This window comes from Denticeps clupeoides, chromosome 9, assembly GCF_900700375.1.
Source record: "Denticeps clupeoides chromosome 9, fDenClu1.1, whole genome shotgun sequence".
NCBI lineage: Eukaryota > Metazoa > Chordata > Actinopteri > Clupeiformes > Denticipitidae > Denticeps > Denticeps clupeoides.
The window spans coordinates 19094630-19117020 of NC_041715.1; the positions used below are offsets into that span (position 1 = coordinate 19094630).

A 22391-nucleotide genomic window follows, 5' to 3' on the forward strand; every position below is an offset into this window, starting at 1 on the left:
ACTGTTAAGTTGTTGGCATTACAGGGTATGCTTATACTTATTATTGAGTGTGTGTGTGTGTGCGTGTGTATACACAGTGTACTTATAGTTAAAGTGCATTTTAGATTGCTAATACAATATTAACAACATACACATTTGATTGTGTGTAGTGCACCATAATGCCAGTGTGGTTTATTAATTGCATTTAAATACTGTTCTATTCTAATGACGGTGCAATATTGTATTTACTTTGATACTGTTCTTCTAACTATGAAGCTCCCTGGCGTGATGTTCCTCCATAGTAAAACTTAACAGCCGCTCATGCATTCCTGCTTTCAGTTCTCTCCTGATTCAAAACTCTTCCAATAGCAAACTGTCTTGATTCACTGTGCTTCCAGGATCTTGGGCAGAATGTCTGGATGGTGAAATGTGCAGCGCTGCCTTGGTGCCTCCTTTGGATTTAATCAGAGTCAGATCATGCTCATCTGCTGCACACACTGTGTGGCTATTTCATGTGACGTTTTATTGACCCACCAGAGGGTGTCACTCCTTTATAATTTCTGAAAGCGAGAGACCAGGACCCGCCTATAAATGCCCTAGAGGTGTACAAGTTTATCCCAAAAAGCTGTGCACCCATGCCGTTTGTGAATAAGGCCCAACCATGTAACCATATGTATCGATCTAATATTAACAGATAATACATACGATTGTCTTTCAAATTAATGTGTACTTGGGGGGCAAAGCTCAGGTTTTTATCCTGCCTTCCATGCTGACCAGTGCATATTTCCTAAAAATGTACAAGACGTACATTTTTGAATGTGTTTTATTACAGATAATAAACATTTATTGTAGTAGAAATAAAGCTACTGTGAAATATACTTACTCTTCAGCCCAAATGAGGAAAAAGTCACGTTCATTGATTTTTGAAAATGTTGTAGCTGTAACCATAACCAAAGAGCCAACCTTAGTATTTCAGTCTAACCGAAAAAAAAACAAAAACGTATGAGTGGATTGTGTGTGTTGTTATAGCTGTTTGGCCACAAAGTGCAATCTAGATTTATGCATAAAATATCGACGATCCCTGTCACGTGGTACATTTACGTTTCGCTCATGAAGTATCTATCCAGAAAACCCTTGGACTATTAAAAAAAAAACTGGACTATAATAATTTTCTGTTTACGAGCCTCATCTGAAATATAGAAGTCATGTGATCAGAATCACCATAATTGGATGGCTAATGTCCCAAATGTTTTAATCCCCAGTTTCAGTCTTCCTTTCAAAAAACTATCTATCTCTTAGTAAAAGTTCTGGTGGAACATTTGAGGAGTTTTCTGACTAGAGCCCAGGCAAGAGAAGGCTTGTGCTAAATATTTGAAGGTGTGTAAAATAGCTGTAAACTGCCTGTTTTTTTTTTTAACAAATCCAATCCATGTGAGGAACACTTTATAACCGAATAACCTAATATCTATGACATGATTTCAAACACGTTAAGTGAAAAGTGAGTTTTTAATTTGTTTACATTATGTTTACAATGGCACAGGTTAATTTTTAAGACTACATATGTATAGGTATATATGATATTTGCATATTTATTGACTAAGTTTAAACAACAGAAGTGTATGTGTTTCACCATTGGAATATAATGTTGCAGTTGTCACTTGTATTGATATCTGGATAATTTTTGGTAAAGTAGTTGGTAATTTTATGACTACTGAGTGACTGTTTATTGTGCCTTTTTATCGTAGAATGCATGGGTAACTATTTATTACAAATATGGAAGTCACCGAGATGTGTATTTTTGTATACTGATTAAATACATGGTTTTGTTGTACAATGTCAGGTGCCTTAAAAAAGGTCACTGGTTAATATCTTCCTTCTTCAATAAAACTGAATGCATACTAACCGTCTTTTGCCTTTCATTATCATTTATAATATGTCATAAAAGTTGCTTTTACATGTGATAAGATGGAACAAATAAATAAGTAATTTCCCAAAGCATTTAAGAAGATAAACATGATTCATGCTATTAAATCTCCTAAATCTCATAATTGTTTTAACTTTCGTATTGGTAGCTGGAACGTTAAATAATTTTCAACCCTTTTCTGGATCATCAAATACTTTCCATCAGATGTGCTGTATCAGGTAAATTAACTCCAAATGATTCCAACCCTCATCCACCCATAAATAAAATATATCTTTACGATAGAAAAGGAATGATTAAGGAATGATTTGGTGACCAACAGCTTCACATTTTAACTTTTGAACAAAGTACAGAAGGGTGTTAAATAAAAAAAGACTGTACATTTGCGAAACTGATTAATTCGTAAAAAAATATTAAAACAATATTCATAATTCCTGGTGGTTTTGTGTGATACTATGTTCACACAATTGATTGATATCTATTTCACACGGTTTGTCCACTTCGTTTTTTTATGATTAGGGGAAATTGGCGAATTGGGAGCAAAAATGGGCCAAATTCGAACCCCGATCGTCGACTCTGCGTTCCAGCAGGCGAGCGACTCCTTCCGGGATCGATTGCTTCGGCCTGCGCGTTGTTTTCCGAGGATGAAGTGACAAGCGGAGGCAGCGGCGGGCATCTTTTCGCGCGTCTGCAGCGGTGAAAGGTGAGCACGGCGCCTCGTCCCTCTCGCCAGCCGGCCTCCTTGCTGTGAAACGGGCGAAGCGCGACGCGCAGCTGCCGCTGTCACCCCCGAGGTGTCCGGCTAGCCTGACGCGGCCGTGCTAGCCTGTCAGCCCCGTTAGCCTGGTGCGTGCGGGGCGACGGCAGCAGGCCCCGAGAGCACCGCGGCGTCGTTCGAGCCCCGCAAAGCGCTCTTATCGTGAAGAGTCGCCCGGGTCGTCCTCCGCAGCGGCGACGGCGACGTGGCGTGGAAACCGGCGGTCCGGCGGGGCGGCTCGGGGTGATCCAGCACAGTCCGCAGCATTCGCGTCATTTTGCCATCATTTTGTGTCATGTGCAAGAAACATGTCTAATATGTGGTAATATTAGGCTGAGGCCTGTATCGAAGAGAGTCAGAGCAAAGCAGTGGTCAGTATGGACTTGATACATATACATCTATCTATATCTATCTAGCTATATATGTGTGTGTGTATATATATATATATATATATATGTGTGTGTGTGTGTGTGTGTGTGTGTGTGTGTGTGTGTATGTATATGTATGTATTAAAGGATGGTTTCCACAACACATTAGAAATGTTTTAATCCGTATGATCATGCACCATAAATCTACGCCAGCATGTGCCCAGATAAGAACCACGGCCTGGCCGTCATCTGGTAAGCTGCTTAGAAGGCCGACTTTTTAACATTCATCTCCTGTTTGCTCGCAAAGTCGTTCAAGTCCGGCGTTGGCGCGGCGCCAGCCGGATGTGCTGGAGCATCCGCTCGCCGTGGGCCTGTTCGGATGCGGAATGTGGCGGCAGCAGGATCCTTATTCAGGGGAGCCGCGGCCCGGCCCTCCTTTTACCCTCGGTCCACCGCGTTTCTGCACATTCGCTCAGAAAAGTGGTCATCGTTTGGGAGCTGACAGATTTGTGAAATGAAGCGATATTTGAACAAACTTGATAAACTGGTCCGTCATTGTGTGAAGCCGCCGTGTCTGTTTCGTGACCTAAAATGTTTTTTTTTTTTTTTTTCCTTTCCCCATCAGAGCCTTTCTATGCCTCAACTACAGGAAACTGTGACCTGATACTCGTGTGCCCCTGCATGTCTCCGGCCGCCTCGGGTGCGATCTGGTTACGCAGCTTTAATTTTTAATTTCCCCCCCGATCTACCTGTATATCTCGATTATCCTCATCGACCTACGTTTACCTCGATCTCACTTTGGACGCGTGCGATTAAAATCAGCCCCTTGGCGAGTGGCTCAGTATTAAGTGCACTTTGCGCGTCAGTCACGCGCCTCGCAGCGCTGTCCGTGCACGCTGGGCAACGTCTCCGCTTGCGAAAGCTTCAAGCGGTCCGCATGTGTCAGACCCAGAGATGCTCATTTCCACCCGGATGAAGTTTCACAAGGCTAGTTTCAGAACGGCGGCAGGGGCAAATATCCATCTGACGAACAGCGTAATTCTTACAGGACAGCGTGCAATGTTGTTGGCTCTGACTGTGGAATCGTGGTTTATTTTTTTTTTTGTCCTACTGCTGAAATGTTGCTGTATGTTGAATGTTTTATATATTTTTTTTATAATCATAATGATAATTCAGTCGATGCACATTCAGACATTTTTTTTTTTTTTACTATTTGGTTTTACTAACTTGATAAGTTAGTCCGAGTGCAGAAGACCTGCTTTATGTTCACAGGACTTTTCGGACCCTCTCCAACCAGAAAGAGCTGATCCGCAACACGCTCCTAAATAGTCCAATTTTTCTTTGCACCAAAGGCGAGTGACCGGTGAGGCTCTCCGCCCCGTCCTGCCATTGCCATGGATGCCTGTGCCAGGATAAGAGGGATCCCCCTGAAGAATCGCGCCTCCATCAGGAAAGAGGTGTCTTCTTTCACCTTTCTTTCACTGCTTTTTTTCGGCCCTTTCTGACTCTTTGCAGCTTGTTTGCATGCTTCGTGTAAGGCAAACCCCATTGTGCAGGACCCGGCAGACCTAATTCTCTCTGTTCTGTTCTTTGTGTCTCAAACTCTCTCCCACACTTGCCTCCCATCTAGATAATAGTGCCATTTCGTACAAATAGTCTAGGGACAATTTCTCTGTAGCAACCTGACCGAGCGTAAGTGAAGTTCGAGCTTGGTGTGTGTGTGTTCCTGTGTGTGTGTGTGTGTGTGTCATGTGTGTAGATTGTGCGCGAAAGCTCGGCTGTGTGTGCGAAGAGCCTGCTGAAGAACAGGAAGGAGCTGAGTAGCGTGCTGCTGGAGCTGCAGCCCACCAGAGACCTGCATTACCTTGCAGAGGTATGAAATCGTGAAGCCATTGCACACTTCAGCTGACCTAGTTCACACTTTATTCATTACTTAACAACTCTTCACTTTAATAACTCGCTACATAACGCCACAGTTTCCACAGTTTATTTATTTATTTATACATGTTGGATAAGCAGGGTTCCTGCGGTCATTAAAACCTGGAAAAGTCATGGAATATGAAAATCATATAAAGTTCTGGAAAAGTTTTTCTATGTTTACAACTACAACGTTTAAAACGTGGAGTAACTGAAGAGTCGTGGAAATGTGTGAGATTCCTGGACACGGGAAGGCATCTTCTGTATGTAAACCTTTCGGTTCTTCTAAGAGTAGGATTGTGACTTCAGCCTGGACTCTGCTGAGCCGCTGGAACGCGGTACATACCGCTGCGCCTTAGAGAACATAACAAGAGCATTTAATTTTTTCCAAAATATGTCACGGACTCGTGAAACTGGGGCAGCCGGTGTTCATGGCGCAAGCCGTTGGGTTGACCCCGTGTGCCGTTTCGTAAATTTACGATAAAACAGGGCCGGCCCGTGTTCACAAATTGACGTAATTGCGGGCAGGGCAACATAAATCTGAAGCTGAGCCTAAGTGAGCTACGTGAACCTTTGAGAAACATGCATGTGCGTGATTCATGTGCGCATGACGACACCCCGAACATGAATCACGCACATCACTGCAGTAACTGGATACGGAAGGTTTACGTTGACGTTTATTACAGCCCGGTGGCGATATCAGCAGGAGTCAAGGCTGTGTCTCGCAGTCTGGCTGTTTGTGTTGAAACGTCGTTGCAGGTTTTCTTCTTGCTGGAAGATTCTGTCCACCGATGTGCTCACAGCTGATATTCCTGGTGCCTGTGACTTATTTCCTGGTAGCCATCGCAATTTTGGATGCTCACATTTTGCACTTTCAGGTTAGCCTGTTAGCATTTATGAGGTCGAATAACCTTATAACCCTTTGTGAGGGGGAATCATGTTGTGTTCTTCCTGGGAAGGCAAAGGCCACACCCCCTCCCTGTAAACATCACTTGGCAATTTCTCGACATCTCTTTTTAGAAAAGGAATTCTTAAATTGTCTTTTATTCAGGATTTTTGCCTTTTCATAAATTGACCAAAAAAAAAGTTTTTATGGCAACATATGCAACTGTTCTCACTAAGAAAATGTTAACATTTAACATTTTAACATTTACAGAATTTATCAGACGCCCTTATCCAGACCGACTTACAATCAGGGACTTAGGGTTAAGTGTCTTGCTCAGGGACACGATGGTAGTAAGTGGGATTTGAACCTGGGTCTTCTGGTTCATAGGCGACTGTGTTACCCACTAGGCTACTACCACTTTATACAAAGAGGTATTTTCACTAAGAAAATGTTGTAGAATAAGAGCCCCTGGCCTCCCACACTCCAGTTACCCATCTGTCTTTATGGGCGGCCACCACATCTCCAGCGAGACATGTTATGCTGGCTGCCTTGTTTTACTTTGTACCTCTTCAGTCACAAATGCGTCTCCAGAGGCTTTTTATACGAGTTGAGGATACTTCTATGCGTACATGCATTCATCATGGAGCCCAGCCAGTCACACTAGCATGGTGAAATATTGCCTTAGAGGGTAGCAAAAGATACTTCATAATACGATTGTGTACTTGTACCAAATATATCAAACAAATGTTGGAGAATTGGTTTGGTTCATTCGGGTGAAGCCAGCGATTCATGACCTTCTAACTCGAGAAAAAAAAAAAAACGTAGCACGTAAAATCAAACTTGCTGTGACAGAACAATGGTTGAACCTGAAGAACAATGTGTGGTTTCCTGTGTTACTGCAGGCAGTAAATGGTCATTATCTTTACAAGGCTTGTGTTTTTGGCAGGTGCTGTCTGAATAAATCATTTTGGACTTTCACTACCTTTTTATAATGTTAACATGAACAGAAGAACAATATCATGAACATGCCAATATGATCAAATAGCTTGCATGGGATTTGATTCATGACTTCTATCGTTTCTTCCCTTCCTTCCTTATTCTTCCTCACTAGCTGCATTTTGTAAGTTTGCCCAGTTACGCCGAAGGGGAGGATTTTACACTACAGGTGAGCTGCAGTGTGCAACGGTTCTTTAATGCACATCTTAACAGCCATGGAATGAACAGTCAGTTATGAATGCACATTGAAATGCACATGTTCTTATTTTAACACAGACACATCCATCATGCCCTAGTGACTTGGTGGAATTGCTTAGATCCCTACATGTACATAGCCTCAAGAATGAAGAGATGTTGCTTCTCAAAGACTCCAAGAAGCTACTTGAGAGGAAAGACAGTATTTCCCAGGTATTGATAAAACACATTTTTTTTTGTCTGTTTTTGTTGTTGTGTGGCATGTTTTTTGTTCTGTCTCTGAACAGCGTCTTAAACTACAAGCCGGTTGTTTTGTCTGCAAAGCCTTGCATAGATTTTCTCTCTCCACAATGAAATATATTTATTTTTTTCTGGTAAATCTTCCATTCATTTGAAGCGCGGCCTTTCTGTCGGCTTGCGATCACAATGCAATGAAGCATTATCATAAAATGTAAGTATTGTTCACTGACACGCCTATTTGTATTTTCTTTTCAGACAAGCAGTTCAAAAGCCATGTGTATACTGAGGCAAAGCCATATTCCACAGATCAGTGTTAGTACCATACTGGGGCTGCTTACCCGCTATGTAGCAGGAATCAGATATGCACTGGAACTCCAGTCCCTACAGAGGGGAGTGTCTGAGGCATGCCAGGCTGAGGATGATGACACCAACCAGTCCGTCTCCTCCATTGAGGAGGACTTTGTCACTGCTTTTGAACACCTTGAAGAGGAGGAGACTGGAGATTGTAAATGTATGTAACAAGTCTTGACCCGACCTTTTGACTTTTTGAAAATATGAAAACTATATTGAATACTGAAGGCTTTTTTTTTTTTTTTTTTTTTGGCAGCAGCTTATAGCCAGCGTAACCAGCGTGATGTTGCCTCCCAAACTGTTCCCCTGCACCGCAAGGATCTTTCAAGCTCTCGCATCATTGTTAGCACTTACCCTAGGAAGTCTGCAAGTAAGCAGAAACCCTCACCAAACGTATCCGTCTCTGTCCAGAGATCATCAGCATGGTCTTCAGATGCTGAGAGCCAGTGGAGTACCTACAAGCCTGGTGGAGCACCTACTTCACCTAAAGGTCGAGTCACTGCCAACTCTCTCACTGAGTCTGAGGAATCCGACTGTTCCAGTCCCAGTCCAATAATTTTCTTGGACGAAGTTGGCTATCAGAAGAGTCTTAAAGCAAAGCTTGATATTCCCAAGATCCCAATCCTTAAGGATGGTGTAGAAGACTCTGACTCAGAGGTTAGTGAGTTTTTTGACAGCTTTGATCAGTTTGATGACTTGGACCAAACCCCTGAGGCTGCAATCAAGGCACCTAAAGATAAGTCCTTGACTGGGCAAACTCTAAAGAAGAAGCTTTCAGAAGACTCTGGATCAAAATATGTGTCCAGAGGCAGCTCAACTTTATCAATGAATCCCCACAAGTTTGACCAGCCCATTCTACCAGCCAACATTAAAAAACCCACACCACTCAAGCCAGGTTCCCCATATGGGGGTCAGTCAGATGTTCCAGATTCTCCTCGGCCAGTGAGAACTTCTTGCGAGGAGAGTGGCGGCCTCTTCAGTCCAGTACGATCATCTGCTTTCAGCCCACTGGCAGACGGTGGTGCCCTAGAGTATTTTTGGAAACCAGACGGGGACAGCTCAGAGTTGCGCAAGCCACATGATCTCTGCTCTCTGTACAAGACGTACTCTGATTTTGCCAATAACCTATCCAAGCAGATTCTGGGCTCTGTGTGTGGCTACTCCTCTCCGGTTGACATGAACCTGAATAAAAACCTGAGCTGTGTGTGCCACAAAGAGTTTACAAACACTAGTGGGCATCTGATGAAGCTGGCTGACATTCAAGGGACTGTCACCATTGCCAAAACTCAGCATAAATCCCAGTCCTTCAAAGATGGACTTCAAAGGTTTGCGACAGATCTCGTTGAAATGAGCATTGTCAGTGCCTTAAGAGATTTACAAAAAGGAGTCTCCTCCTGCACCACTACACTTTGCCATTTAGCTGCTAGGCTCACCTCTTCAGTGTTTCAAATGGCCTTTCATGAGATAGGCATGCAGCATGCATATGTGTTAAAAGAACGTGCCATTAACGGCCTGGCGAACTTTCTTGTTGGAGAAGCAGTATCTGGGGCTCTAAAGGAATTCCTCTTTGTGAAAAAACAAATTTTCAACAACACGGTGGCCAGATTTGCTGCTGATTTGGCTGAAGAACTGGTCTTTGAAGGGATAATGGAGGTTTGCCAGTTCTCACATCCCTCCACACCTTTGACTCAAACCAGCTGGTCATTTGAACAGGAAGAGGAAGTGTTTTCCTCCTATGCTTCAGACCTCTCCGAATCTGTGCTACAGGAGGCATTTATAGAGCTGTCTCAAGCGGAAGTAACGTTTACCACCCAAGCAGCCATAAGTGTATCTTTGGACAACATCTGCTACGTCAGTTCTGACAACAAGTCCCAGACCACAAAAACTTGCAATGCCTCTGGCAACTACATGGGATTACAGATAGCTGGAGAAGATTGTGATCAAGTACAGGATGGATGCACTGTTAAAAAAGCTTTGTTTTGTGTGTCAGGGATGGCTAGTTGTGTCCCTGTGCCAGTGGCAGGAAAAGCCATTTCTCATCTGCAGACTTCAGAGGAAACATGTAGGTGTAAGACCAGTATTAGCCACACATTTCAGACCAGCCCCAGAAGAAGCATGTGCACTGACGGAACATCTGTGTTGACTTCAGGCACTCCTGCCGCAACACAGACTGACTCACAACAGGTTGCGTGTGGTGCAAGTGATCCTGGACAACGTGACCAATTTTCCATGGATCCTCCATCTGGAAGGACCCATTTCCACAATATTTCTAGTAATATGGTTGACATGATAATGGGTGAAGCCATTGATCTTGTCAATGCTTCTAAAGTGAAGAAAAAAGTGGAAGACTGTGCTGACTTTCTGAGCAAGACTATTGGCGGCCGTCTGCCAGCAAGTCAGGAAATGGCTTCAGAGACTCAGTCAAAATCTCCCAACGCAACGCAACAGAGCACTGATTCTAGTGATTCAGTTGTAGCTCATAAATATTTCCCCAGCATTAACAAAGCAAACTTCCCTGATACTAACTCAATCTTTCCAATAAGTGCTGGGCCAAAGACCCAGCGAAGAGTAACATACGACCAGAGTAGAACTCAGAATCCAAGCAGCACAGCAGTCACAGATGTACACTCGGTCACAACAAAAGACACTCTGGAGGTGCCAACATTTGAAGTTGCAAGCCGTATAGGCAGGAAAGTGGTTCCAGAAGAAACGACCAACAACTCTTCAAGGAAATTCACTGCAACCCCCAGCACACCACCGTCCACCCCACAACAAGCTTCTGAAGTCTCCAGTGAAAAACAAATCAAGCAGTTTTCCAAGAAGCTCAAAGGCAAGCTGGCCAAGGAATTCTCCCCTGCAACACCCCCTCCAACTCCACATAATCAGCCAGTGTCTGGCGAGACAGAAAAAGGCTCGGACTCTGAGAAGGAGGACTTCATGCTGAAACTCATGAGGTCCTTGTCTGAAGAGGCAGACAGCGATGAGGATGTGGATGAGGACCAAGAAGATTCCCAATCCCAAACAGAGAGGGAAGGATGCCAGTCGGAAGACAAAATGACTGAAAAAGGAGCTCTCCTCTATGCTGAGCGCTTGGCTTGCCATATTGTTTCCATGGCGACTGAGATGGATGTGCTAAGCTGTGATGTGGATGGGCGGAAAAAGCTGAACGGGCGGGACACCAAAGATGTGATATCTGTTCACAGTACAAAGTTCTCCGAGCAGACGCTCAACTCCTTGTGGATGTATGCTGGTGAAATTGCAGGAGAAGTCATCAGTGACGTTAAAAAGATCATGATCTCAAGCCGCTGTCGTCACAAAGCCACAAAGCGTGGCGATGACAAAGACTCAAGGTTGAGCAACTTGGCTGACCAGTGGTCAAGTCATGTGCTGACGACTGTTCTAAACCCCCGGAGCAGTAGTTCCGCTGGCTTGTCATCCGAGTACCCCAGCTGTGAGAGCGTCACTGATGAATTTGCTGGGTACCTCATCAAAGTTCTGAAGAGAGAAGGAGGAAACCGGGAACTCATTCTAGACCAGTATGCTGGTCAGCTGGCATACAGATCTATAAAATCTGGGCTGGTCCATGCGTCACGTAAGGTTAAACAGAAGTCACCATTGAGGCTTTACTCCTCTAGGCATTTGCACCATGATGGCACCCGTGGTATCTGTAGAGTGTCCGCGTCACAGACGTGCCCTTCCATGCATTCCGGTGGTAAAGAGACCCCTGCAGACGTTCCCCCGTGTCCCTGTGACGATTGTGAAAATGTGAGCAAAAAGCAACACATAGAGCTCGTGAACTTTGCAGAATCCTTGGCCTTCAACATCACGTGCGATGTCACAAGGAAGCTCCGAGCATCTACAGTGCGGCTGCCGAAGTCACTCACCGACTCCTGTCTGTATAAGAAATGCAAGGTTGAGGACATGGCTGAGAATCTCGTCAAGTCCTCGTTTTCCTGTTCCGTCTTACCCATCACGGAGAAGAGCAGACAATATCACAGCACTAGCAGCTTAAATGATGGTAGCTACGACAGCGGCGTAATGCATGTGATCGAGCACTACGCCAAGAAGATCGTTGACGACACCTTAGAGATGACCCTGGGATCTGATGGCACTCAGACAGCGGGCCACAGGTCTTCAGAAAGGAATTCTTACGCAGAAAAACTGGCACACAAAGCTTGCTGCTACTGTGGGGTCGGGGAATGCCCATTTTGTGGGAAATCTGGTCTGCATCGCTTCCAGGGGCTGCAGAAGCGGAAGAAGCAGCAACCCGATCCGTCCACTGGACTTGACATTCCCTGGATCCAAATCGATCTGGATAAGAGGGCAGTGTTTGTTGAGGAAATGGCGTCAACCGCAATCGAGAAAGCAAAGAAGGAACTGAGCAGTACCAGCCTGAACGCAGACAGTGGAATCGGCCATGATGGCGCAAGCTTTGCGGAGAGCCTCACCACAGACATCATGACGTCCGCTTTGTCCAACGTCGGGCAACCCATCGGTCTGAGGTAAAACTGCTAGGTGGTGGTTTCGATATTTGCCTCCTCCTGTGTTTTTGTCCCTTGTTGTTGTTGAAGGGGAGTCGTGTTCTTGTTGTAATTTCGGATGTAAAATTGGTGACTGCCCAGCAGTGACACCGCATGTTGTGACATTGCTGTAGCTCCCCTGGGAAAGACGGCGCGGCAGTGGCCGAATCACCTATAAGCCAGCAGCTTAGTCTGAGCGTTGGAGAGGACTGTCTGGGCAGCTGGTCTAACCTGAGTTTCGAAGATGATCATCCCGATGAGAGCAGCAGCTTTCTCCACCTGAGTGACAGGTACTGGGAAACCCATGTACCCATCACAGTAGTTCACTTCCTGGTGCTTGCATCTCCACGCAGGGACAAAACTTCAGACCCTGATGTCAAGGAAGTTCTTCCTTGTTTGCTTCTTGTAGTCCCTTTCCAAAGTAAGTCCATATTAGGACCATATTGAGTAACTAGACAAGATCACTTTTTAGCATTAGTAAAGTTAATAACACATTAATATTCCAATTTTATTTGTCACGTACACAGTCATACACTGTAGGATATGCAGTGAAATGCTTGTGCGACTGCTGTTGACTTCAATATTACAAATATTCAAGTATTACAAATATGCAAATATAAACAAATTAGTTTTTTTTTTTTTTAACATAAATTATATGTAACGAGTAGGAAATATTTTTAGTATATTGAAAATGTGCAAATGTGCTAAGTGAATCTGTGCAGATGACTATAAATATTTGTAGTGGCGTGTAGATGTGCAAATGTTCCATATGTGAGTTAGAGTTCTGTCCTGTGTAGTAGTGTTGTGATTGAGAGCTCGTATAACCAGCAGGAAGAAGCTCCTCCTCATTCTCTCTGTGATTGCCTTCAGGGAGCGGAAGCGCTTCCCTGATCGCAGCAGAGAGAAGAGTCCATTGTTGGGGTGGCTGAGGTCCTTCACTATCATGCTGGTCCTGGTCCAGCACCACTTGGATCTTGGTACAGATGACCACCCTCTGTAGGGCTCGCCTGTCCTTCATGGTGCTGTTCCCGAACCAGGTTGAGATATTTCCCGTCAGGATGCTCTCTATGGTGCAGGAGTAGAAGTTCCTGAGCACCTTGGAGGGCAGTCTGAAGTCTCTCAGGCGTCTGAGGTGGTAGAGATGCTGCCGGGCCTTTTTCACCACGGTGTTGATGTGAGAGGATATAAGATGAACAAACATTCTAGTTTGATCCTTTGAACCTTTATAATGTGTTTATAAGATTAGTTCAGCAGAAATGGTTCTAGATTGTAGCTGTGGATGGAGCAAAACACTTATTAAATTCAGTAACTTTTTATTATTTCTATTAAATCTGTTTACTTCAATGCTTCTCTCTGCGAGTCTTCCCCTCTTCAGGTGCAATTGGGTGTTTTTTCTGTCTGGATTTAGTTTTTATTGAACAAGGTGACTGCCCTCCCAGCCTTTAAGCGTGGGAGTTCTTTTCCTTTTTGGCACAAACACGTATCACTATGGAAGCAGATTTGGTAAACATTGAGGGTTTTTTTTTTTTTTTGCTCTCAAGATTCCAAAAACAAGAATGTATAAGCAACTGGATATTTTGGAAATCTTTGGAAGGTATGAAAATATTTTCTGAAGGTGTGGTTTGCAAGGGCTCCGCTGCAGACAGTCTTTCGAAAATGAACAGAAGCTGACATTAGAGGTTCACTCTGTATTACAAACCAATAAGAATGTTGAACTTGCACACTAACATAAGGAAGCCCTAAAAATGTTTGTTCCTTACCCACAGTGCATTGCAGCAATAGGCTTCATTTTAAAGAAGACCGCGTTTTTATACGGGTTTCTGATGACCCTCTTCTCTCCACCAGCAGCAATGGGAATAGCAGTAGCTGGAGCAGCCTGGGCCTTGAAGGAGATGTTTATGACGAGCATCTCTCCTTCTCACCTTCTGACAGGTCGGTCAAGAGCAACATGATCATTACTGTACAATTCAGTAGAAGTGCTGAAACGGGTTTTCTAACAATAAGCACAGTAAAACAGTATGGTTTATGTACAGAGTAACATGTTAAAACACCAATACTGTATTCCATTAATGCAGTGATTTATTATGTCCTGCAATATATCGAGTGTTTTTGTTTTTGTTAATTTTGGTGCATCCCCACACACTGCCCGCTGCTGACATAGAGGACACATTTCGTATCACTGTGTGCCGTGTTGAAGCATGCTGTGCTTTCACTGATGGCATCATGTCACAGTTTGATTCACATTCTCACTAATCTGTCATCATCATGAACCACATGAAGGAGTGACAAAGGATGTCCTGTCCCCAGCTTTCAAAAGTCATTGTTCACCAAAGAGAAAACATGAAAATGGCAACATGCATCATTGATATAATTCATTTCATTAAATGCCTGGTGATTTTAAATTACCAGTACAACGGACAGTTTGATGAGCATGAAATATTGTTTCCTTTGGTTCAGTCAGTACGTCCCAACTTTATTACCAGCAGAAAAGAATGGTTGTTTACTCTTAAGGCACAAAAATGGGGAAATGATTTGTTGGGGACAGATACAGTTAGCACAGGAACACTCTTACCCCCCCTTTTTTCTACCCCATCTGCTAATAAATTACAATTAGCTGATTTTTAATTTGACTTCAGTTTAGATGTTCCTGTATATTCTTTTCTGTGCTTTTTGGCAGATCTTCTGTTATGTTGTGATGATCTGTTACATTAGTGCTATTCCTCATTGCAGCGACTGCACAGAGGAGAAAGAGCCGGAGGCCAAGGAAGAGTCATGTGGTAACGAAGAACTGATATTTCATTGTGTTGTGTGTTTTTTTTTTTTTTTTTTGGTTTGTTTACTCATAAAGTCATGAAGTTAAAGTCCCAGTCGCTTTTGGCGAGCCATATAGGATGTTAGAAGGGGCCAAGCTTGTCCGAGGGGAATTTGCCACCCCCCTTGTAAAGCCACACTTGTTTCCTTTTGTCTCTCCAGACTGTCAGGGCAGCTCCCAGTGTGTCTGCTGATGGTTTCTGTCTTAGCCGCGTGTCTCGCCCAGTCAGCCCCGAGAGCGTGGGAACCCCACGTTGTGGGCTCGCTGATCTAGAATGTATGAATTGTGATGAGGATGATGTGTGCGGTGTTTTTGCCGTGTGCGTTTTCACGTTTCATATGAGAGCAGACTTTGTCAGGGTTTGACGGCCGTGATTTGTGGCGGGGGCGGCACACCCAGGCTGTATTTTTGTGCGTTTGCAGTGGCGGGGTTGGTGCGTGTGGACAGGGCCCAGGTGCATGCAGAGAGGGTGCTGCTGGTGCTCAACACGGACCTGAAGGAGCCGGCCCTGGACCCCCAGCTCAGGACCGTGCTGCAGTGGCTCGCTGCGTCCATCGCTGAGCTGCCAGTCATCCTGCTGGGACCACACAGCAACCGGGAGCTTCAGCAGGTTCCATCTTCAACTAGGGCTGGACATTCTATGTTATAACAAGAATACCCTGCTTATATAATATCAACTGGATGCTTATATAATTATTATTATTATATGAACTTTAAAACCAGATTTTGAGTTTCTCCATGCATTATTTCATTAAAATATGGTTATGGTTCATGTAACTGGTGATGTACATATGCACCCACAGATTTTAGATACGCGATTACATTGGCTAATAATATAGTCGGTTTATGGCTTTCATCATTTAAAATAATCTAACCTGTGCATTTGTCTGTGTTTTGCAGCTTCCAGCCATTGTGCAGCGAGTGCGGGAGAGGGAGTGGAGGGTGGGAGATCTCCTCCAGGTGCTGCTCAGGTATTGCGAGGAGGTGCAGACTGAGGAGCAGGAGCTGGGAGCAAGGAGGCGCAGCCACAAATCCCTGTTTCAGTGGCTTCTTGACCACATTTAACTTCACAGACACACACGCACACACACACCCCACCAGTAGAGTGTCACATAATTTTCTGTGCTGTCTGTTAGCGTTTTAAAGCCTTATCTTAAGTCGATTGGTGCAATGTGGATGGAACTTTCCTAGAAATGGCAGCGATGGAACCCTGTATTTTAACCTGGCTGTAACAGAGTTGTTAAATAAATACTGTGTTGTCAGGGACACAGTGCCAAATTCGAATGTTAAATGTAGCGTAAACCGGCATGTTGCAAGAGTTGAGCTATAGGAAGTGCACAAAGAACTACATTTCCTGTTACAACATTATTCACCATTCCCTCTTCTCAGAAAAACTAAAGCAACATACAGACTTCTGCATCCTAACCACACATTTTCGTAAACCCACAAGCAGGCCTCCATCTTAGACTCTCTGCTCTCGTCTGTTTAAGGTGATGCCCGGCATACTTGCCAAAAGCAGAGACATAGTCGTGTCTTGTGAACTGCCGACGCACCACCTGGGGGCGCCATAGAAGCAGCTGACGTAGTTCCTGCTCAGTGTGTGTCTGTGTGTGTTTTAATGAGAGACGTAGAGCGTGCGAGAGTGTTCGCGTGTGTGTAGGGTCTTGCATGCCGGATCGAAAAAAATACTCCCCGCCCGTCGCTGTGCCACTATTTGTTTAATATGTTAGTTAGCGCACCATCGGTGTGATTCACTCACACCCACCTCTGTGTGTTTTTTTTTTTTTTTTTTTTTTTTTTTTTTGCTCGCACACCCAGCACCAGAGAGAGAGAGTGAGGTAAACACGCACATCTGGACCAAGAAAAGTGTTTTTTTTGGTCAGGGAAGCCACCTCAGTACCCATCTTCCACTTGTTAATCGACCAGCCAAACACAGCACCGCTGACCCCGACACGTTCCGCGGCGGAATTATTCATAAGGGAACGCGCGCTACGGCGAAATTAACGCGCCACTACCGTTACTCAATTACCCTGCCTACTCCCTTCAGTCTGGCAAGAATATTCGGATAAAAATACATGCGGTTTGTCGTTCCATTCACACCCCTGGAATTCCTCGGGCATGAGTGCCAGTTTTGAAACAAGTTTAAAACCGCTTCTGTCACTAGTAGTGATCCCATGTAGGAAATCATTTTAAACCTCTGAAAGATGAATAGCCCTCCAGCTTTTCCCTTTACTTTTGTTCTAGCAACGCACTGTAGTGACATTTTGGGTGTCAAAACATAGGGTAATTTATATATATCTGCTATTGAAAAAGACAAAAAAAAAAGTGTTAAAATGAACGAAATTTTTATTTTTTACAATAAAAAAAAAAAGATGTAAATATATATATATATTGAAATTTGTTTTGCATAAGCTGCTAAATGATGAGACAATGAAGCTGATTGTTAGAATGAAGGAAGCCTCGTTCATCAAGCCTTCTTCCTATTTCTGCCCATGCATTCGAGTGAATTTGAAGTGTATTGCAGCTCTTCATCCCTGGCACGCACATTTAAAATTAATGACTGCTTTGTTGTCTTAAATCGCCGGTCATTTCAAGGCACCTGTTAGGATATAAGATCTTTTCTGTTATTCCTTGTTAAGATGACATTTCTGTATATTGCAAGTTGTATTTATAATCCGTTGTGAGCGCGGCGCGGCCCCTCGCGCTGCTGTTGACGTTGTCGGCCTGCGTGGTAGATATCCTGTCCCTGCCGTCTGCAGGTCCACGTTCGCCCGTCACTCTGCCTGCATGGCTTTAGGGCCAGTGGTCAAGGCGCAGCATCGATGTCATTTCGTGAGTGACAGCCGTTCATGCTGACTATAGGCAAGCTACTCCATGTAATGGAGTATTTTTTTTTTTTTTTTTTTTTTTTGGAGCTACATTTTTTTTTTTGGATACATTTGAAGGATCTATGAAATGCACAGTGTTTTTCCTTTTTCTATATTAGGCTTATCCCTTGAAGGAGATATTTTAGCAGGTATAGAGTACTTGAAGTGTTGCCGATTGTACAGAAATGTGGACCGACAATGGAAACCGCTATGACTGAGAGAGACTCGACCCTACATGCAGTTATTCCTGTATGTGTTGTAAAACTGTCACTTTTTTTCTACATTCCTGGACTCCTCAGAAGGCCCGTCACTACGCTGTGCTGTACAACGGTGAATGTGTATTTCTCGCAGATTCCACTCCATAGTTAGAAGATGAATATTTTGTTAATTGTGCAGTGTTACTCATTCTATATCGTGCTGTAGCAGGTGAAATAAGGTATAAACTGTATTTCTTTTTTTTTTTTTTTTGTGGTCCCTGCTTACTTGTATAATCTTGCCAAATAAAGTATTTAATTATTTATGTTAGGTATAAGTTATAACAGTTGAGTACACTACTTGTCCTTTTTAGTTTATATTGTTAAATAGTTTACACATTGCAGGCTTGAAGGTGAAAGCACTACATTTGCCATTGTTAAAGCTGTGGGTAAAGACAAATAAAGCTTTTTCATGTCTTTTTGTGTGTCGTGCAGTTTTTATTGATTTATTTTTCACACAAATACACAGAATGCAAGGTCTCTGTTTAAACGGGGTCTTTACTTTAGCGCTTTATAGATGAATTAACTCACCTGTGAAATAGATTTAAATGCCTCTGGGCCTTTTATTCAGGCCCACGGCTCCAGGAAGCACTTTACAATAACCACACCATAAATTACTCTGATATCTTGATGGCTTAGGCTTTTGGGAGCTGATACTTGTAATGTATCAGGAAATGTACGATATTCGTTCCAAAACATTTTGGAAAATGGAAATGGATTATTACAAACCTCAGTGGCTAGCCTGGATCCCTCTGTCATATTTATGTTGACGGGGGAATTTGTACGTCTGCATGATTTCAGTGTACTGACTAGTGTTCAGCAGTCATCGCCGGACGAGGCCTTAATCTTGAAGCACAAAACCCCATTCTGCTCATGGGCACCACGCCCGTGAAAAAAAACCCAGCAAAAGGATGGGGGCACCTTGGACCTGAGCGAATGGAAAAAGGCGCGACGGCCCATCTTCAGTCGTGTGCCGCTGAGCTCATGGTTTCGGCCCGTTCGCATAGCTACAGTCCCATCAACAGGCGGCCCTGTGTGCTTTATTCAATACGGGCGCTTGTCTGTCAGTGATAAAAGAGAGATAATTGCAGGCTTAGGAGTGATACAGGGGCTGAGGAATGTGAGAGGGTGGCATGCGCTGCAGAAGGAGGGGGGGGGGGGGCGAATCAAAGCCGCACTTCAAACAGTCAGATCATTAATGCCTGTAGTGATTCGCGCGGAGGGGGGGCATTCAGCAACGTTGCACGTTACAGATGACCCTCCCAGCTGTAAAAGTGTCGGAATTCGACATTGTGCAGCCGACACAAGCCGGGGCCCATTGGACTCATTAGGCCCTCTGCTTCACCGTCCCATCCCGCCTGGTGTGGTCTTGCATCATGCAGGCTTGGTCCTGGACTGGAATCTCCCGTCGCGTCTGCTCGTGATTCAGACCCACTACGACATCACTTCCCTTCACGACCGTAACAAAACGCCAGTGTTGCTGGGTGAATCCGTAGAAAGTAGAAAAGAGGGCTTGAATGTGAGCATTCATGACGTACGTGCTGGGGTTTGTCTAGAAAGGGGGATATCCAGTTGAGTTTTTTTTTCATGCCAGTTATAACAATGAAGCACATCTGCTGTTTTCGAGAATGAGACTTTATCCATGCTTACCAATTGTATGCATTAATACATGTGCTCATGCCTCCATTGCACTGTTAACACACTGCCGCATTGCCTACTGTTGTATATGTCTGGGCAATTTATGTCTTGAAAATTTGCACTGTATAATCCACGCCCTCACAATCTGTGCCTTGTCTCTCTGTATAGTTACGATGACAATATACACTGCTAATAAAACACAAAAACAAGGCATCCTAGATCTGAGTGAATTAAATATTCTTATTAAATACTTTGTTCTTTATGTATTGTGCTGACAGCTAAATCATAAAAAAAATTCTTGATGGAAATCAAATTTATCAACCCATGGAGCTCTGACTTTGGAGTCACACTCACAATTAAAGTGGAAAAACACACTGCAGGCTGATCCGACTTTGATGTAATGTCATTTAAACAAAAAAATGAGCCTCAGTAGTGTGTGTGGCCTCCACGTGCCTGTATGACCTCCCTACAATGACTGGACATGCTCCTGATGAGGTGGCGGATGGTCTCCTGAGGGATCTCCTCCCAAACCTGGACTACAGCATCCGTCAACTGCCTGAGGAACAGTGTCAGTCCATAGCATCATGTCCATAGCTGACACGCTCTGGCCACATGAGGTCTAGCATTGTCTTGCATTAGGAGGAACCCAGGGCCAACCGCACCAGCATATGGTCTGAGGATCTCTTCTTGGTACCTAATGGCAATCAGGCTACCTCTGGTAAACACACGGAGGGCTGTGTGGTCCCCCAAAAGAAATGCCACCCATCACCAATACTGACAAACTGGTCATGCTGGAGGATGTTTTAGACAGCAGAACGTTCTCCACGGCATCTTCAGACGTCTGTCACACGTGTTCAGTGTGAACCTGCTTTCATCTGTGAAGAGCACCGGGCGCCAGTGGCAAATTTGCCAATCTTGGTGTTCTCTGGCAAATGCCAAATGCGCTGCACATTTGGTGTTGGGCTGTAAGCACAGCTTGCATTGATGTTCCATCCTGGATGAGCTGCACTACCTGAGCCACTTGTGTGGGTTGTAGACTCATGCTACCGCTCGAGTGAGAGCGCTGACAGCATTCAAAAGTGACCAAAACATCAGCCAGAAAGCATAGGAACTGAGAAGTGGTCTGTGGTCATTCATTGGGGACGTCTTGCTAATGTGTTGTCTTCTCCATTTGCACAACGGCATGTGAAATTGAATGTTAATCAGTGTTGCTTCCTAAGTGGACAGTTTGATTTCACAGAAGTGTGATTGACTCGGAGGGACATTGTGTTGTTTAAGTGTTGTTTGAATTTGACTTTTGAGGTATTTAAATCACAACTGTAATAGATAAACAGGATGCAATTCAACCTGAGCTTTTCTTTCGATGATGGAAAACGTTAGACGTGCTCCGAGATTTTGTTAAAATCCCCATGAAATTATTATAACAAGCATCCTCCTGCACTGAAACAAGGGCAGGAGAAACCACCTGCCTCTCACTTTCATTTGTTAATGTGTCACAAAGATGAAGTTTGACAGTTTAAAAATGGAAGAAGCCAATGGTGATGACCAACAATTCTCACAGTCTACTGTCTCACTGTGAGTGACTACATCCCCTCCAGTCGCATTGAAATCTGCATGGGAAGTTCCCCATATCCTCCCTTGCTTCTCGGTTTCTTTTTATTTTCATGAAAACCTTTTTCAGGGTGATCATTACTGTGTTATAGACTCCTGTGGAACCAAACCTGTGGACAGATAACCAGTATTCTAATTGATTATAACATTTGCAAACATGTGAAATGCACTACATCTTATTTAGCACCTCGCAAATAGACTCTTTGAGCCCATATTTTCCTAGCAATAATTATTTTTTAGTACATAATGAATGTCCACTAATGCAATACAGTAACAAGTATGTCTATAGGAGGAGTATGGCCCATCTAGGAGAAGATTATATCAATGAATGGCAGTATTCACACACTGTACTTCTTCATTCTGAAAGAGGTGAACACATTTAAGGCAATACGACACACCTAGTTTTCTCGTTTTTATAATGCTTACCTAGCGCTTTAGTTAAAATATTCTTAACTTCTGAAAAACATGGTCAAAGCCTTGCAGGGAAGGATTTTTATTTTTTAATCATTATATAAGCGTTTAATGAATTATGTGGGATGAAATCTGAACATTTTCACAAATTTTGTCATTTTGGTCGGTTCATGGTTGCCCAACTCTTCCCACAACCATCACCGAGGTGTGTAGGTTGTATAAGACTTACTGTCAAAGAACAAAAAGAGTGAGGATATTTAGCTGACATCACAAAAGCTCCTGTAGGTGTATCTTTGAGAAAAGGAAAGATTATTCTGCATATGCTTATTTCCTAATATCAAATCCCTGTCTGCATCAAATTTCACCACGCATCATACATCCCATCTAATCATTTGCTTTGGCCCCGATGCACCACTTCTCTGTCTCGACTTTTAAGTCTTTAATGCCTGCATGCGCAGTAGCTAAACCGTCGGAGAAGACCCACGCGCAGGAAACAATCAAGGCCCATTAGGTGTATTACAAGGTCTCGACACAAGGGAGCCATTAGGGATTTCAGATGGTGGCATGAGTAAGGCAGTGACGTCTGCTTGGTGAAGTTTTGGAATTGTGGAGCTTTTGGGGGGGTTTGCAGGTGCTCAATATTAAAACGACTCACTTCCGAGTTTTTG

General features: G+C 43.9%; 1 protein-coding gene across 6 annotated transcripts; it reads left to right on the forward strand.

The window, feature by feature from the left end:
* The first annotated feature begins 2494 nt into the window (after positions 1 to 2494).
* Positions 2495 to 18480, forward strand: akap11 (A kinase (PRKA) anchor protein 11). Of its 6 annotated transcripts, none has more exons than XM_028991551.1 (12): positions 2495 to 2603; positions 4378 to 4482; positions 4785 to 4898; positions 6940 to 6993; positions 7101 to 7232; positions 7515 to 7770; positions 7867 to 12112; positions 12265 to 12420; positions 13976 to 14062; positions 14861 to 14907; positions 15365 to 15552; positions 15843 to 18480. In XM_028991551.1, exons 2-12 carry the CDS (start codon positions 4420 to 4422, stop codon positions 16005 to 16007), a joined length of 5508 nt encoding a protein of 1835 aa, XP_028847384.1. In that variant the 5' UTR covers positions 2495 to 2603; positions 4378 to 4419; the 3' UTR covers positions 16008 to 18480. The 6 variants fall into 6 exon arrangements, with proteins under 6 accessions (XP_028847384.1, XP_028847386.1, XP_028847387.1 ...); XM_028991553.1 differs by having other exon boundaries at positions 13979 to 14062; XM_028991554.1 differs by having other exon boundaries at positions 7870 to 12112.
* Positions 18481 to 22391: the final 3911 nt, after the last annotated feature.

Coding starts and splice junctions, on each gene's coding strand:
- akap11 (XM_028991551.1), top strand. CDS start 4,420: ATGGATGCCTGTGCCAGGATAAGAGGGATCCCCCTGAAGAATCGCGCC. Junction 7,771..7,866: donor GGAGACTGGAGATTGTAAAT/GTATGTAACAAG, acceptor TTTTTTTGGCAG/CAGCTTATAGCCAGCGTAAC. Junction 14,908..15,364: donor GGCCAAGGAAGAGTCATGTG/GTAACGAAGAAC, acceptor GTGCGTTTGCAG/TGGCGGGGTTGGTGCGTGTG.